Genomic DNA, 17,949 nt, shown 5'->3' on the forward strand with positions numbered 1-17,949 from the left:
CATACTGACCAGTGGAATTTCCACCTCAAGCAGTCAGTCACGGGGACACCTTTGCTGCCAGACAGGAAGATTTCACCCACGCCAGAGACAAGGTTTTCAGAATCATATAAGATTATTTTATTTAATTAAATGGACGTCTTTTAAAAGTGCCTGTTGGAATTTTATAGAATCCTTTCTAAGATTGTTCTGGTCCCTTTTCCTTCATGTCATTTCCTCAGAAAACATTACCTTTTTAGGGAGATAATAGGTTAATCACAGATACAATAAGCAGCTTCAAGTAAAAAGAATATTCATATTCATGAGGTGTCATTTACAGAAGTCTTTTTATGCCTAATCGTCTAAGATAGGGGTTAATAAACAATACAATTCTCTTTTGGCTATTTTCATCTGCCACTCATTAAATTTTAGCATTTGGCTACTTTTATTGGCAGAGTACAGATGTGATGAGCTGGCACCCGAGAGAGGAAGATGACGATAAATGTGCAGATCCCTGTTCTAGAACATTTTTTACTTTTGTGGAGTTGGAAGAGTAAAGGAACTGTTAGTTTTGTTTAAGTGTTCTGATCTGACTGTTGACTGGTTGACAGGTGACAGGTCACTTTCCACTAAGTAAACTCTACACTAAACACTACATAAAACTCATTTTCTCCACTTCACCCTGTAAGAGGCATAACAATTGTTGTCATTGTGACCGCAGCGAACCTGGCTTTCCTGGCCTTATAAAACTAGAGTATCATCAGCAACAATGGACAAAAGAGCCTAAAATCATAATAAGGCCATCACTAAGAATGCAGCTTCCTCCTTAGAAATGGCTTTCCAAAAGAGGTTTGTAATCATGATGATAAAAGTGTATGAGTATCAAGGTAGTCATGGGACTTCTTGACTTTCACCATGAGCTTCTTTACCAATTTATTACTACTTCTATGTTGATAGCACTCCCCCCCACCAAGAAGATGTTCTAGTGCCATTTAGTATTTTGTCACTAAGCAAAGCTCCTGCATGGTGAAAAGAAGGGTCAAAAGAAAGAAACAATGCATCAGAATGCATTAGTACAGAGCCTGAAGCCAGGAACCCCTTGAAATTCTGGAAGATGTCCTCATGTTAGCGATCCTCAAGTCACAGGATACTGTTACCTTGTAGGTGATGAAATGAGTCAGTACTTCAGCTCCCTATGAAGAAAAATACAGTAGAAATAGAGTGGACCTAGGAAGGTTTAATGCACCCTCTTTGTTTTTAGAGGAAATTTGCCAGGTGAGTGCTAATGACTCTGCCTAAATAGTGATACTGGGAGCCCCAATTCCTTATCTGTCTGCCCTTTAATAATGAACTCTAATACCTGATGTGTTTCAATAACACAGGATTTACTACAAATCTTTCCAAAATGTCCTCTGTTGCTTTCTTGACCAAAATCTGATTATAACATTGTACGTTGGCAAAGCCCACAAAGGCAGAGTCTCTGTGAAGCATTTAACATTCTTCTGTTTAATAATATTTGTTGAGCCTCTGGGCCAGAAGGTTGCAAAAGGGATTCTCTGTATCTGTTCCAAAAAACTTCCAGAGGCAATAGAAATTATTAGCCAAAGATGCTTAACTTGAATCACCACCTCAATAAGAGCTGATTATTTCAATATCTCTAGTAGAAAATGTTCTATTAAGATGTTAGGCAACAAGGAGGTGCTGGATAGGCCTTCAGTAGCAGTATTTCATTGTGGCCAAATCTGAGTTTACAACATCCTAAATGGTATGCAATTCCTCAAAAGGAATAGAGTGCACCTCTATTCCTGCCACAAACATTTTTTGAGCAACTATTCTGCACTTTTTGGAGAGTAAAGAGATGAATCTGCACAATTTACTAGATATATGATTGTTTAATTTCCCCATCTGTACAATGGGTTTGAGTTCTACGAAACAGAATAAAGGAAACCTTATTTAAAATAGAGTCTGGACGCACCTGGGTGGCTCAGTTGGTTAAGCCTCCAACTCTTAGTTTCAGCTCAGGTCATGATCCAGGCTCAGGTCGTGATCTCATGGTTTCCTGAGTTTGAGCCCCGTGTCAGGTTCTGCACTGACACTGTAGAACCTGCTTGGCATTCTCTCCTTTTCTCTCTCTCTCTGCTCCTCCCCTCACGCTGTCTTGGTCTCTCTCAAAATAAATAAACTTTAAAATTGAATCTGGAGGCCAAAGGGGGGAGCGCTCATACGCTACCACTTAGTGAATCACGGATGCAAACTTGGAAGAATCCTACTTTACTACTCCCACGGGAGGAGGTAGAAAGAATTTCTCCTTGCCCAGCAACTAGCTCAGCCAATAAGAAAATACCACAATTCGGCCAATGAGAAACTGTCATTAGCCTGAACTCTCCATTTCCTCCAATGGACGTTAGTTCAAAGCAGCTGCTCCCAACTTCCTTCTTCTCTCTATGAAGTTCCTCTCTTTTGAACTCCAGACTTGCCTATGTTTTGCCACAGCTTGCATGTCCCGGATTGCAATTCGTCTGCTATTCCCAAGTAAACTGGTTGTTTTACTTTTAAAGTCAATAGTCCCTACTCTACAGCAATATTAAAAGTAGGTTCCGAGAAGAATACATGAGCCAATCCTTGGAAAGTGCTTAGCACAGCCTCTGGTACCCAGTACGTGCTCATTGTTAGATTTATTAAAATGCATCACAATTCACAAAGCACTTCGTATGTTTTCTCATTTTGCCTCACCACACCCACGCAAGGATAAGGAAACTAACTCAAAGACAGAGTGATTTTGCCGAGGCCACATAATTAGTTAAAAATTGGAAGAAACAGAAAATCCACTGTTCAAAACTTCTAATTTTACTCTTTCCAATACCTTGCATTGAAATATAGAGGCACCTTTTCTAACTCTGAAGGGAAATGTTCATACTTGTACAGACGTGATTGCAATTTCCGAACTATTCATCTTAGAATTAAGACGACACATTTTACTTGATGAGGATTGTGTTTTCATAACTGAAAGAAAGGTTAAACTGGTAGAAATTCAAACAGTTTACTAAGACGAAAACAAAACAAAACAAACGGTGTGTGTGTGTGTGTGTGTGTGTGTGTGTGTGTGCGTGTGTACGTGCACGCGTATGCAAGTGCGTATACACACACACACTGTGTGTGACAGGAATGTGTTCAGCTGCAAATGACAGAATAAGCAATTAATACTAATTTAGGCAAGATAGGGACTTGTCTCATAAAACAAGAAATTTAGATATAGGTAGTCCAAGCTGATGCATCAGTTCCACAACGTCAGGAATGTTCCAGATGTCTTCCATCTTGCCACTACACTGTCAGTGTTTTGGCATTCATCCTCATACTTGCATCCTCATGGTTACAAGATTGTAGCACCAAATCCACACATCATACACTAATTTCAGGCGGGAAAAAGGTAGCAAAACTTTGCCTAAAACACTCAGCTTACACTTCATTGGCCTAAATTGTCACATGTAGCTAGCTACAAGGAAGTCCAGAAAAAAAGCCTCTTTTGATTGGGCATACTGTCATCTCAAATTGAATCAGGGTTCCGTTAGCAAGACAAAGGGGAAGAATGAATAGCGGCATCTGCCACTTGACTTATTTTGATGTCGTCAGCAACCTTAGAACATGTAGTTTCTTTTATTTTTTAAATGTTTATTTTTGAGAAAGAATGTGAGCGAGTCGGGGAGGGGCAGAGAGAGAACGGGGGACAGAGGATCTGAAGCAGCCTCTGTGTTGACAGCAGAGAGCCCGATGCGGGGCTTGAACCCATGAACTGTGAGACCATGCCCTGAGTTGAAGTCAGACGCTTAACCCACTGAGCCACACAGGTGCCCCAATTTTTTAAAGTTTTATTTATTTAAGCCGTCTCTACACCCCATGGGGCTCAAACTTGACTCTGAGATCAAGAGTCACACACTCTTCTGAGCCAGCCAAGTGCCTCCATATAGTTTAACTTAGATTCATGCAAATTTGAAATAGGTGCATCATGCATGGGATGTTTTTGTTGTGCCATTGTTTTATTGTTGTTTTTTGTCTCACGAGTAGAAAACAAATCTAAAATTGGGGTTAAAGATTTAAAAGAAGTATTTATCTACCTATACTGAGGTATCTAGGGGTGTCTATGTGTGTGTATGTGTGTGTTGACATACTGCTATTCCTTTGGAAATATCGAAAGATGGAATCCAAAACCAACTTGAAACACTCCATTTTACTGCCATTCACATTTTCTTCTACGTAGCACTGGGCTAAGACAAGATGTTTGTTTCATCCACAAGTGCCGACTCCCATGAAAACCAAGTAAAAAAAAAAAAACGTAAAAAAGGAAGAAATTATTGAGAGTGTTAGGCTTGTTATCAGAATTCTTTAAGATCTGCCCTCATTATCAGGGAAGGTTTGCCTGCAGACATTCTAAAGAGTGAAGTTGAGAGGCAGTAAAGCCCATTAATAAAGATGCCAAACTTTTAAAAAGTTGAGATGTGACTCTAGAGCTATGACGTGCAATAGGGTGGCCATTAGTCACAAGTGGCTGCTCAAATATAAATTAACTAAAATTTACAATTCAGTTCCTCAGTCACAATACCCACATGTAGCTAGTGGCTATCGTACAGGGCAGTACAGATATAGAACACTCTCACCATTGCAGGAAGTTCTATTGGACAGTATTGGACTTTCAAGAAGCATTCAAGACCAAATTGTCTGAATGAGTACAGCCCATCACTCAGAGCATTTTTCTAATTCCTCTTCGAAAACTGTCTTCAAAGCTCTTACAAACCACACTAAGAAAACATCTTATTTCATTTATTCTGAGCATATCAAGAGCCTCCTTAACAGCACACTCCAGATAGCGCTCCCTGAATAGCGATGCAAGGAGTAATTAGGCATGCCCCTTCTGCTCTGTGCCATGACCTACTGGGGGGAATAAATAACTAAGATGTAAGGTAATAGGTGTATAAATGTAAGTATGTACAATATGCTCTTGGAGCAGAGAGAGAGAGACAATTGATTCTAATTAGGACATTAAGAAAATGCCTTCTTTGTAAAGAATTCAAGTAAATGCTACACAAGCGAGGGGTTTCACAGTTTTGCTTTGAAATTTTGAAACAAAGGGCTGACAAGGAGTTACGTATTTTGAAAAGGTCATTCCAGTAGGAATTGGAGCAAGTAAACACTGAAGGCAAGACCAAGTGGCAAGCTATGGAAATAATTTGGGTTAGAGGTTGTTGAGGGCCCTTACTAGGTCAATGGCCAATGGTATCTAGAGAGGAAGAACACATTCTACAGAGGTCCGATTCAAAATTCAAAGCTTCAGTTTTGCCTCTACATAAACCTGTGCAATTCTTTAAAAAAAAAGCCATTTTGGGGGTATTCTAAAGAATAAGTTGCACAGATTCAAAACATATTTCAGTATGTTCTGTTACAAAAACAAATCAAGAAACTGTGTGTGTGTGTGTGTGCGCATGTGTATGGATGGAGAAATTTTCTAAAGATACAGACCAAGGTCTTAGCAATTATCTGTAGTTGGGTAGGATCCAGAGTTTATTTTCTTCATTTTGCTAACCTGTACTTTCTTTTTCTATAATGACAATGTGTTGTTTATGTAATAAAGAAAAGCTATTTTTTACATAATAATTTTATTTTTTTAAATTTTTTTTAAACGTTTTTATTTATTTTTGAGACAGAGAGAGACAGAGCATGAACGGGGGAGGGGCAGAGAGAGAGGGAGACACAGAATCGGAAGCAGGCTCCAGGCTCTGAGCCATCAGCCCAGAGCCCGATGCGGGGATCAAACTCACAGACTGAGAGATCGTGACCTGAGCTGAAGTCGGACGCTTAACCGACTGAGCCACCCAGGCGCCCCTTTACATAATAATTTTAAAAGCCACAGTCATTAAACCTAGGGAAGAGTTCTAACAATGTTTTTAACGACGTCAACATGGCTAAAATAGTTTCTGTCACCAAGTTTACTACTACTTTAGGACAACAGTTGAAATGCGAAAAGGATGTTTTCTTTAAAAAAAAAAACCTTAAAAAAATAAAACAAGTTTACTATTTCACAGCTATACTTTCTATAATTAAGGTATTAGTTATAAATCACTCTTGAAAGACCCGTCGGAATTTACTTTTCTATTGTTCACTAGATTTCTATTGTTCTGTGTAATTATAATAGAATGTTATCTATAATTAGGCCTTCCATTACCTTGTAATTTGGTCCTTCCTTTTCTTCCATGGAAATAACCAGTTCTCTAGCCTTTCCACTCTTCAAACTCCTATTCCTCACAGGTATAATTAATGGGCTTGGTTTTCTATCTGGATTTAGGAAGGTGAAATGTTTCTCCTGCCTCACTCCCAGTTTTTCCAAGGCTAATGAGTTTATACTTAGATGCCATCACTGTTGCACTTCTGGCTGACACTTGCATAGCCAAAAAGCATCTTTATACTTTTGTATGGAACTGCCAAAGCACGTCCTGCTCCACAACCCTCTCTCTCCCACCTAGGCCCCAGAGGCATGTTAGTGGTGATTGGGAATGAGCCCCTCAAGCCCACTAGTTCCCTGGGAGCCATCACTGGGAAGCTTTCCAGCATCCCCTTCCCTGCCTCCAACCCCCATCCTAGAGTTCATGTGCATCAAGAAGGGAAGGAGTTTTGCCTGGAGAGCAATGTACCTAATAGGATGTAAAAGAAAACATCGATGAATTATGGTTTGGGGTACGTAACTCACAGGAGAGTTAATCAGTGAACTTGTTTAGAAATGGATTATCTATGTTGGTGCAGTAGCAGAAATGAAAATTTCTGACTTGCCTGGTTTTGCCAATATTTAGGCATTTTGTTCTATTGAATGGGACTGCATGTACAGACACACTTTTATTTAGTCTCACACATGAAAAGAGAAAGCATAAGGCATGTAACTCAAGTGATTTCTCATCTAAGCATTTTTATCACAAATTACTAAATCTAGTTGAAAACAGTAAGAAAGGATACTTTCCTCCCTCTAGTATGTGTTCTACCAACCTAGCTTGGCACCTCAGAACATCTTGAATTGTAGTTAAAGGCCTCCCTTTAGAAAACAACAGCTAAGTTGTTGCCATATCAAAAGATCAGCAAGCTGGCCTGCTAAAAGTCGGATGTGATTATATGTTCCTCCCTAGAAGGTACTTCAGAGGTTTAACAAGGAAAGAAAACCCTGAGAAAGAATTCAAGAAAAATAGGGAGATGCTTCAAAGTGATGTCTGCATACATTATTTTCCCCCAAGGCTAATTAGCACAGAAATACTTTTTCCTATTACACTTGCCCCATACCTTTTACTAATTAACACTTAAATTGGTGATAATGGCAACGATAACTAGAAAGCCTTTCTATAAATGAGTCATAATTTGTAATTCAGAAATTAATTGAATACTAATTGTTACACTCATTACATTGGTTGCTTCAGATCTGCTTGCTGCAAATTCGGAGTTTGAAAAACATGCAACTTCTGCACTTTAGTACTTAGTTATGCTACTAATTCTGAATTATGTAAAACAACAGATAACCCAAACATCATCTTTGGCTTTGTTTCAGATATATTTTTGGTTCTTGGATCTGGGTATCGCTTTATCTGACAATTCACTCAACCTCAAAGCAGCAAAGCCACAACCTAAAAATCTGAAGACCTGAATGCCAAGAAATTGCCTACATTTAATAGGCAAAACAGCGCATTCTTACTCTCTCCCTCCTCTTAGATCTGCAGGTGTCCCCGCTGCTCCAGTAGACTGAGAAAAAAGAGGGGGCGACAAGAAAGAAAAGGAAATTGTCTTTGTGGTTGGGGGTGGGGGAGAGATTGTAATATCATGATTAAGAAGCTTTCCTTTTCTGTTTGAAAGTTCTTTCCCATATTAATGATCTGACATTAAGGAATGAGTCTACGCAGCAGCGGAGTTTGAGCCTGTCCATCTGTAACTTATAAAAGGAAAGGAACAAAGCAGGGATAGGAGGCAGGAAAGGGATGCAGCGAGAGAGCGAGATGTAGGCGCGTGGGGACGGGAAGGGAGAGGCGGATTTGGCAGTCAAAGGGGGGACGAAACGAACAGGAATGGAAAGTGTGGCCTGGCCGTCCAGCGCTGTGGTGGAGAAGGTGGAACCCACGGCGTCTCACTTCCCCCCACCCCCAGGTTTTTCCTTTGTAGGTGGGGGCTCTCAGGGCATCTGGAAAGGATCGGTGGGCTAAGAAAGGAAAGGCTGTCGCCTGAGGATGCGCAGGCTCGAGACCGCCTCTCCTGGGGCAGGCGGACAGGCAGGGACAAGCAGTGACTCCAAGGCTTTGTGGGCACTGGGCGGGGGAGGGGAGGGGAAAGGCCACCAGCCAGGTCCCGCGGGTCCTGGACGCCCAAGGTCAGGGCTGTCCATGTAAAGCATGTGGCCGCGCCCGCCCCGCCCTAACCAGCGCCAACTCGGGCGCTCTCTGTCCCGGCCCGACCCTCTGCAGACCTCCGCTTGTCCCCCCCGAGCCCAGACCCTCTAGGGCAGACCCCTCCTCGCCGTGCCTGGCGACAGTCGGCAAACAACATGGCGGCCGGCGTCGGCCGCGGCTCCTCCTCTCCCAACCCCGAGAACGGCCCGGCCAGCAGCGGCGGGCGCCCCGACCAGCAACCCGCGAGCCCGGGGCGGGGCGGGGGCGGCCGCGGCGAGCGGCAAGCGGCGGCCGCTGGCCCGGGCGCGCGCGGGGGTGGTGGCAGGGCGGGGCATCCGGGCTCGCACCCCAGGTCGGGCGGCGCGGGGAGCGCGGGCGCGGGGAGCGCGGGCGCGGGGAGCGCGGGCGCGGGGAGCGCGGGCGCGGGGAGCGCGGGCGCGGGGAGCGCGGGCGCGGGGAGCGCGGGCGCGGGGAGCGCGGGCGCGGGGAGCGCGGGCGCGGGGAGCGCGGGCGCGGGCGGAGGCGGCGGCGGCGGTTGGAAGCGGCGGCCCAGAGCCCTCTCGCGGCCGCGGCGGCAGCAGCGCCAGCCCCAGCAGCAGCCCGGCCGCCGCCGCCGCCGCCGCCGCCGCCGCCTCGCGCTCCCGCCGCCCGGCCCGACATGAGTGAGGCGGGTCGGGTGCCCTCGCCTGCCGCGCCGCCGGAGGTGGCGGCGGCCGCTCCGGACGAGAGGAAAGGGAAGGAGCCGGAGCGCGAGAAGCTGCCGCCCATCGTGTCGGCGGGCGCCGGCGCGACTGCGGTAGGTGACGGGCGGGGGCAGCCGGGCGCCCCGACGGCGGGCGTCTGGAGGGAGGGCGGGGGGCGCTCGGAGACCCTCGGGTCCCCCCGCGGAGATGCGCCCGGGCCACGCTTCCCCGGGCTGCAGTAGAGTGTGCCTGGTGGACAGCCGCGAACACCTCTAAAGCTGCACCTTTCATCCTCGGGAAATGTTGGGGTGGCCGCGTCCGCTGGCTGTTCGCGGTTATTGTCTGCTTTGAGGGGCCCACTTTGTCTAAGGAAATGGCCAGCATCTCGGAGGCGACGTTATCATCTGTTGGATGAGGATAAGGTGTCAGGCAGGGAGGAGTGGGTTTTCCATGGAGGTGCCTGCCTGCCTGCCTTAGGGGAGCCGAGATTTCCCCCCTGGCTTCGCTTTTCTTTCCCTTCCCCCCTTCGGATTGCACAGGCTGGGCGGCGAGTTTCCACTTAATTGTGACCTTTCCGTGGCTGTCAGGGTAGTGGGAGGTAGATGCCTCGGTGATGGTTTTAGTTTTCATATGGTACAGACATGTGACGTAAGGTGGGGAGGCTTTTTTAACCTTTTATTTAAACTCAAGTTATCTAAGCTTGACAGGGATGATTTCCCAGCTGGATTTTCTTAAGGATTATTTGGAGAGCGCTCAGCGGCTTCAAACTACATATTGCCAGATGATGTAATGGGACAACCCCCCCCCCCCTTCCCTGTTTTTACTGATGGTTATGACTCTGGTACTTTGGAGCACACACACACAAATTAATCTTTAACTTCTGGGATTTTTATTTGACATAACATGTACTTTCTGAAAGTTTGCTTTGGTACATTTAAAGACCATGACTTGTCATGCATCTGTGCTCGACAAAATAGTAAAAGTTTAAAGAACATGATACATTTTCTTTATTCCTACTTGCAATTCATTTCTTAAAACCTCCCTCTTAAATGACTAAGAAGTTACTAAAATAGCTCACTCTTTAAAGCGTTAGGAATAATGTTTTGATTCTGTAGGTTTTTCAAAAATGTCTAAGGACTGTGATAACTGGAAATTGTTAGAACAGGCTCGCTTCATTAAATCATTGTGGCTAAGTGTGGACAGTAATAAAAGAACACATATGGTAAAATATAGCTACAGTTGAGTGGTAAATTGGAGTTGCGGTTAGGAATCACTTTGGGAAATGCTTTGAAGGAATTTGTCATCCACCTGCTTGCAGACCCATTGGGGTTCCTGTGTTGGTACCCTGGACTTTCAGAGCTTATCCAGGACTTTCTGAACTTGCAAAAAGGCAGTGTTTTAAAAGTTCATTTCTAAATCGGTTGTTTAAAACAATGAATGCATATGCTTATGAGAAACAGTTACATGAATGTGGGTCCTCAAGTGAGTGTCCTCCCCAAAACATATTTATCTCAGTGTGGCTGAAAAATTGAAGGCTTGTGATAAAAACTTGGAGAAATTGATAGTACGGACCCAGGACTACAGACTGTTTCCTGAAACCCTTGGAATTCAGAAATTTTCAGACTTTTAGGAAGGTAATTTGGTATGTAGGTCATGTATAATATCCACAAGTGGGGTCCTGGCCAGTTCCCTATAATCAACATGTCAGTAGTTCTGCAGTATAATGTATGTTTGTTCCCACTAAGTGAGGTGAAGTCAGACTTAAGTATAAATAGCGTCAGATCAGTTCAGATCAGGTTGGATTGTCAAAAGAGTTCAGGTCAGGTACATGTTTCATCACCATATGAGTTACAAAAGCCTTTCCGTTTTAATAGCTTATGGGGTTTCGGAAGTGTGAATAAAGGATTATGGACTTTTTCCACTAGTCAAACAGAAGAATAGAGTTCAGTAAGCTTTTTTTTTTTTTTTAACCTTGAATTACAGAAATTAAAGAAAATTGAAGAAAATATGTGTTTGGTTCTCCAGAGGGCAAGAGAGCTGGGATGATGTCTCAGTCACCAGCAAGTGGGGAAGGCCTTGGTGTGGAGGGGCAGGGAAAGACAGTTTGTGGCCTGTTTGGTTCTTTTTCAACCTCCATTGTGGATTAGATGGAGCTTCTGGAAGTTTGCTTAGGAACCTGATTGCCATCAGTAACTTTTTTCTCTGGGCTGCTTTCGTGATTCTTTTTTGCCCCAGGTGATCAGTTCTGTCTATGTAGACTGAGTTCATGATTCAGTTAATGTAACCCTCCATTATTGGCTTTTTCCAAAAATCATTCTATCACATTTTTGTGAGAGTTTGGAAATCATTCAGAGTGACAGCTCCCTAGAATAAGTAGAAGGTCAGATTATGATGACCCTAATGAAGCCTGAAGAGTTGGGACTATATCCTGGAAGTTTAAAGAAATGTGCAGGAGTGGGCTTCAGGGTGCTGGAAAGAGAGCCCTAAAGTGATTGATCCTAAGACCCCTGAAGTGTGAAGGAAGCCCATTCTAGCCAGGAAGTGCCTAACACAGTGGTCTCAAACCTGACTGACCAGAGTTACCCTGGTAGCACGTCAAAATCCTAATTCCCAGGTCTCCCTCCACAGCACGGGTTTTCAACGTTTGTTGCACCGTAGAATCGCCTGGGGAGCTGTTCGAGCCATCATTGCCCGGTTTCAAATGCAAGCCAGTGAAATCAATCTCGGGCTTCTTTTTACTTCTCACATGTAGCTAAGATTGAGAAATTGATGCTTTATGTACTGAATTAAGGGCTCCATGGAATCTGTGTTTTAACTACATTGCTTCAAGTCTACTTAGTTTGTGGAGCAGTATTTGAAATGGACTGGTGAAAGGTAGGGATTAAATGAATGAGGCACAGCAGAAACCAGGGGTGGTGGGAGAACTGAGAGAAAAGGTGGTTAAAGTGGCTCTAGGATGCTCGAGAGGCTCAGGGTAGAGCCCTGAGAGAACCATCAAGGTGCGTGGTTTGTGTGGCGAGGTCGTGCAGATCTGCAGAGGTGAGGAGCCCAAGGAATTGGAAATAGTGCGTGGATACGAAAGGCTGGTGGTGTGAACACTGAATCTGCTGAGACTGATGGATTAGAGTGGAGGAGAATATTGCAAATTAGTTGCTACTATAGTTGCTAACGAAGTTAGAAAAATGTGGTGAATGGGGGAGAAGAAAGTGGTCAAAGGAAGAGCAGAAATGAGTGGTGGTGAGGATGAGTTTGACTGTCTACTTCAACATTTAAATCAGATGAACAGGAAAAGGGAGGAGGTTCTCCACAGGATAGGGTGGCAAGGAGTGGAATGGGTTCTAACAAGAGTTAGCTTTAATCAGGTCAGGAAGGTGAAGGGAAATGCAGAAATCAGTTTAGGATTTCAAAGAGAAGTTTGCCCACAGTGAGGGCCAGGAGACTTGTCAAGTAGGTGGAAGGTGAGGGAAGGTTTTGAGGGAAAGCACAAAGTTTGTGGAGAAGATTTGATAGGAAATCAGTAGCAGGAATGAGAAGTTTGTACACATTGTATGAGGTGTGTATAAATGGGCTTAGTGGAACCACTAGCCAAAATGTAACTACCAGTTATTAAACACCTATTATGTTTAGCTTTGGGCTAGATGCTAAGAAAACAGAAAAACAAGGTTTAAAAACATTCCTGCCTCGGGGTAGGCAGGGCTAACACATAGAAACATAACAAAGCAAAGCAATGTGTAGAAGTCACAGTGAGCCATAGAAACAATTTGCCCCATAGGAGACCAGAGTAAGGAAATCAATGTGTGCAGAACTGTGAAGAAAGGCCTGGAAGTAAAGGTAATTATTTAAGCTGGCTGGCCATTGAAGGATGATAGGATTTGGATGGGCAAAAGAAAGTGGGAAAAGTACTCCAGTGGGGAAAACAACATGAACAAGGCTTACAGAGAAGCATTAGGGAGCCATACAGCGAGTCCAATGGAAGCGTGCTGGGAACTTGTGGGAGGTAAGTAAGATTGCATGGGGGCTGGAGCCAGATCACTAGGCACAGAAGTGTGGACTTTTTTTTTTTTTTTTTTTTTTTTTTTGTCCATGGTTAGTGGGAAGCCACTGGAGTTGCTTAAATAGAGAATGAATGACATAATGAAATCCATGGTGGTGATTAGCAATAGCATGGACAGGAGGAGGAAGAGTGTAAAGGAAGGAGCTTCGTAGTCGGTACCCAAGATGACAGGTGCATCCACTCAGGTGGTGGCCATGTGATAAGGGTAAGGGATGGAGGAACCCGCGTGATGTGGAACCTTATTAGACAACAGAATGAAAAAGAAGGAAGATTGATACATAAAAGGATTCTGCAGTTTCCAGACAGGTTCTCTCAGAGAAACATGTTTACATAAAAAGGTAATCCAGCCAACATCATTCCAAATGATGTGTAGAAACTCACATAAACTCTGTCCCATCTAGTGTTCGGAACAATCTAACATATGGAGAATCTTGTGCCCTTTGTCCATCTTTTTTTTTTTTTTTAATTTTTTTTTCAACGTTTTTTACTTATTTTTGGGACAGAGAGAGACAGAGCATGAACGGGGGAGGGGCAGAGAGAGAGGGAGACACAGAATCGGAAACAGGCTCCAGGCTCTGAGCCATCAGCCCAGAGCCTGACGCGGGGCTCGAACTCCCGGACCGCGAGATCGTGACCTGGCTGAAGTCGGACGCTTAACCGACTGCGCCACCCAGGCGCCCCTGTCCATCTTGTTCTAAACAAGAGGTGAGACAGGAAAGAGTGAAGGCTGTGGTGCCGAAGGTATTTTAAGCAATTGAATAAACAACAGATATTACAAAAATACATCATATATGTGTATGCTTAATACACGTAAGTCATATAAATAATAGCTAGTATTTGAGTATCTACTCTACACTAAGCATTTTCCCTGTGTCTCTTGTTTAGTCAGATTGCAACCAAAAACAGTCACCACAACCACTGGGATGGTGAGGAAGATAATCTTCTTATTTCACAGAAAAGGAATCTGAGAGTCAGAGAGGTTACCTGTTCCTTGCTGGAGGGTAAAATGGCCGGTTAGGAGCAGAGTTGGTTTTAAAATTGAGATGTTTCTGACTCAAAAACTCTATAGTATGCTCTTTCCACATACTATATTGCTGGTGAGGGGCAGTGTGGTTCAAAAAACCTGCACCTACAGCAGTATTTGTTATTTTTGAAAAGAGGTTATGGTCCAGTGACAAGTTTGTTCAAAACTTTGTTACTGGAGATAGAACTATTATGGAAGAGAAAGATGTGTTCAAGGATATCTGATAGTGTCAGTTTTCGTGATGGTGTGAATATATCATTAACTTCTATGTAAAATAAAGCCGTCTAATTAGAGAAAAATAATCTGAGAGTCTTGCGATGTAAAAAGGAAGGGCTATAGCTATATAAACACATATCCAGGGTGTCTCTAATTTTGAGTGGGTTGTAAAGTCTGTTTGTCAATTTTTTTAACTGCACAGCCATTATGTAGTTGCCTGCTTATTCTCTCATTCATAACTAATTCAGAATGTTAGGACGTGAGTAATTTGACTGTATTTAACAATTGGAGAAAAGTGGTCGTTGTGCGTTGTGAACCAGGGAACCTCCAAAAGTGCCTTACGTGATTCTGAATCTTCTTCAGAGGGGAAATGAGAAGACTAAATTAATACACAAAAAGCATTTAGGAAAGAGGCTTGACAAAGTGAGCTGAATAGATGTTGGATGATATTATTATTAATATTATTATTTGCAAACCAACATCTGTCGCTGGAAAGCTGTTTGTAAGCCAGCCAGCCCTTTCTAAGTCCATCCTGTGGCTTTGGTACTCTCCTTCACAACTTTGTGTATCAAGCCTCCAGCCCCGTACCACCCTGTCTTCTTTCTCCTTTCCTTCTGTGCGTAGACACCACACACACACATACACACACAGACACTCACACACACTGAATTAAAGGACCTCACGCGTCCTCTGAACTCTTCAGGGCTGGTGTATGCCTGGGTTCACGTGAATTTCTTTTTGGAGAGGAAAAGAAATAGCTTCACAAAGGGATACAGCTAGTGTTGCCAGAGCAGCAGCTTGTTTTGGCATAGTGTTTGGAAATTAACTTATTTTGAGTTTGAGTTGAGGAAGAGAGAGTAGAGAAGGATCAACAGAAGACAAGTGAGGAAGTAGGTGGAGCTGAGAAGGCTCTGGGAAGCTTTGATTTCCCTACTTTTTCTCTGGTCTTGCCTTGCAAAAATGTTAGACTGCTACGCCTTATATGAGTAACAAGTTGTTCCTAAGTTCATATTTGTAACTTAGTGACATTTTGGTATGCAATCAAAAAACATCTTTGGGGGAATGATTGTAGTAAATGAATATGCCTCTTAAAAATAGAAATTATTGGGGTGCCTGGGTGGCTCAGTCAGTTAAGTGTCTGACTTTGGCTCAGGTCTCATGACCCTGTGGTTCATGGGTCGGAGCCCCATGTCGGGCTCTGTGCTGACAGCTCGGAGCCTGGAGCCTGCTTTGTGGATTCTGTCTCTTGCTCTCTCTGCCTCTCCCCTGCTCGTACTCTGTCTCTCTCTCTCAAAAATAAATAAAACATTTTTTTTTTATTTTAAAATTAGAAATTATTGAAATTTTACTAATTCAACTGAATTGAAAAGTCTGTCTGAAGTCTGAGCCTAGTCATTAAAAAGAGCTCTCTTTCAAATTACCTTGCTTTTGATCCACATGTTTTTATTAAAGAATAGCAAATTGGTTGATGAATTGCGATTGCATCAAATCAGACATTTTAAAAGTAGTATTTTACTATATAAAGATAATCTGTTGATGAAAAAATTTTTTTCTATTCCTATGTTGTAAGATATGTGAATAACATTTCCCATGCCACCTTGCTTTCCTGATAAGTGAATACTGAATTTTCTGAGCTTCAGGACTAACCTTTCTTTTATATTAAGTCGGATTACTTTTCAGTTATTTATAAGATTAATTAATTGCATCGTGACTTTTCTGGTGTCAGGATTTTGTTTCAGAATCCACATCCTTATTCCTAGTCTCCTTTGAAAGAATTGGTTTATGTCACTTAAAAGCAATTCCACTTGGACTGGTGCTACTTAGTTTGGGAGGGAAGTTCACACCTTGCAAGTAGCTGACTTTTCACATCTTAATAGAAGGCTATAGAGCAAAGTTAGCACTTCTGATTTTATAACGCAGCATCCTAATAGGGAACTGTGAAAAAAAAAACAAAAACAAAAAAAGAAAAACAAAATGTCTTTATCCAGTAACAGGGCTTAAAATAGTCTCCTTTGTAGACTAAATACAATTGAGGCCTCTCATCTGATGTGTCCCTAACTGGTGGTTTAGGTCAGTTTCTATTAAAATTGATAAAGCAGAGAATCTTAAATGCTTTTTATTTTAACTTAAACATATAAAAAAATTAATGTTTATTTTTGAGAGAGGGAAAGAACAGGGGAGGGGCAGAGAGAGGGAAACACAGAATCCCAAGCAGGCTCCAGGCTCTGAGCTGTCAGCACAGAGCCTGACATGGGGCTCGAACTCACAAACCATGAGATCATGGCCTGAACCAAAATCAAGGGTCAGACCCTTAATTGACTGAGCCACCCAGGCGCCCCATTAACTTAAAACATATAAATGTACATATGTTCACCTGCCTTTTGATACAGTGACCTTTGCTCAGTATCATAGAAAGTCACTTAATCTTTTATAAAGTTTTTCTATGCATGATAGGTAGTCCCCGGACTCCTTAATACTGAATGATACATGCATTACCTTAGGAGCACTTAAACTGTTGCTGAAATATTTATCTTTGGATTTGAAAAATAAATTTCAGTGAGGCATGGCCCAAAGTATAGATTGCTATTATCCCTACATGCATATCAGAAATCACCAATGCAAGAAACTCAGTTTTTATCCATTTAGATAATCTTTCGTTCTTTTTCTATAGTCTATTTTATACTGCATTTATATTTACCACTTTTCCAGCAAAGCCCTTCATCCAAAAGTGATGCAGGGATATTCTGAATCAGAATAATAGTTCTTTTCTTTTTCCTAAGGTTGTATGTTGTATTGAGTCTAGTTTAGGAAAGTATGTTTTCATCTGTCTGGATCAGCTCTGTCGAATACAAATATAATGTGAACCACACATGTAATTAAAAACTTTCTAATAGCTACATTAAAAAGAGTAAAAATAAAGAGGAAAAGTTACTTTTAATAATATATTTTATTTAGCCCAACATATCCAGAAACTTACACTTCGGTATTTAACCAATATAGACACTTCCTGAGAGACTTTGCCTCTCTTTCGTACTAAGTCTTTGAAAATTGTGTATTTTATACTTCATAGATATCTGTTTGGACTAGCACATTTCAAGTACTCAGTAGCTCCCTCTAGCAAATGTAGTATATGCTCCAGCAAATGGGCATATTAAGCAGTGCAGATCTAGAGAATATCTTCTTGTCCTCCCAAGATTCCTTAAATTCATTCTTAGTTTGAATGCCTATTGTTGCAATCCTCAGAGTGTCCTCCTCCTCCTCCTCCTTATAGAGATACATGAGGTGGAAACTACTTCTATGATGATACTAAGTGTAGCATCGGAGTGTAGAGAGTAGTTTTCTAGAGGATGCATTACACTTGGTATCGCAACAAATTGAACACAGAAGCAGGTAGAAGAATCCATGAAATCAGATGTTAAAAAATAGATTTGCAAAATGCAAAACAATGGCACTCTTCTCACTAAGAGGTTTGTTTGTTTGGGAAAATAATATTTTCCACAAACGGGTTTATTGTTCTCTTAAAAGGAATTAATACATGCAATAATTTTTAAGAGGGTAAAGGGATTCTGAGACCAGAAAGTTGGAGACACA

At 42.6% G+C, this 17,949-nt stretch overlaps 1 protein-coding gene across 3 annotated transcripts in view; it reads left to right on the forward strand.

Annotated features, from left to right (window-relative positions):
• Positions 1–8,895: 8,895 nt before the first annotated feature.
• Positions 8,896–17,949, forward strand: part of HECTD2 (HECT domain E3 ubiquitin protein ligase 2) — a 78,522-nt gene continuing 69,468 nt past the window's right edge. The window contains exon 1 of one of the 3 annotated variants that reach the window (XM_043596964.1): positions 8,896–9,177. In XM_043596964.1, the coding sequence (XP_043452899.1) occupies positions 9,040–9,177 (138 nt within the window). In that variant the 5' untranslated portion in view covers positions 8,896–9,039. The remainder of the gene's footprint in view (positions 9,178–17,949) is intronic. The other 2 variants (XR_006299801.1, XM_043596965.1) reach the window with 2 other exon arrangements.

The sequence above is a fragment of the Prionailurus bengalensis genome, chromosome D2 (assembly GCF_016509475.1).
Source record: "Prionailurus bengalensis isolate Pbe53 chromosome D2, Fcat_Pben_1.1_paternal_pri, whole genome shotgun sequence".
Classification (NCBI taxonomy): Eukaryota; Metazoa; Chordata; class Mammalia; order Carnivora; family Felidae; genus Prionailurus; species Prionailurus bengalensis.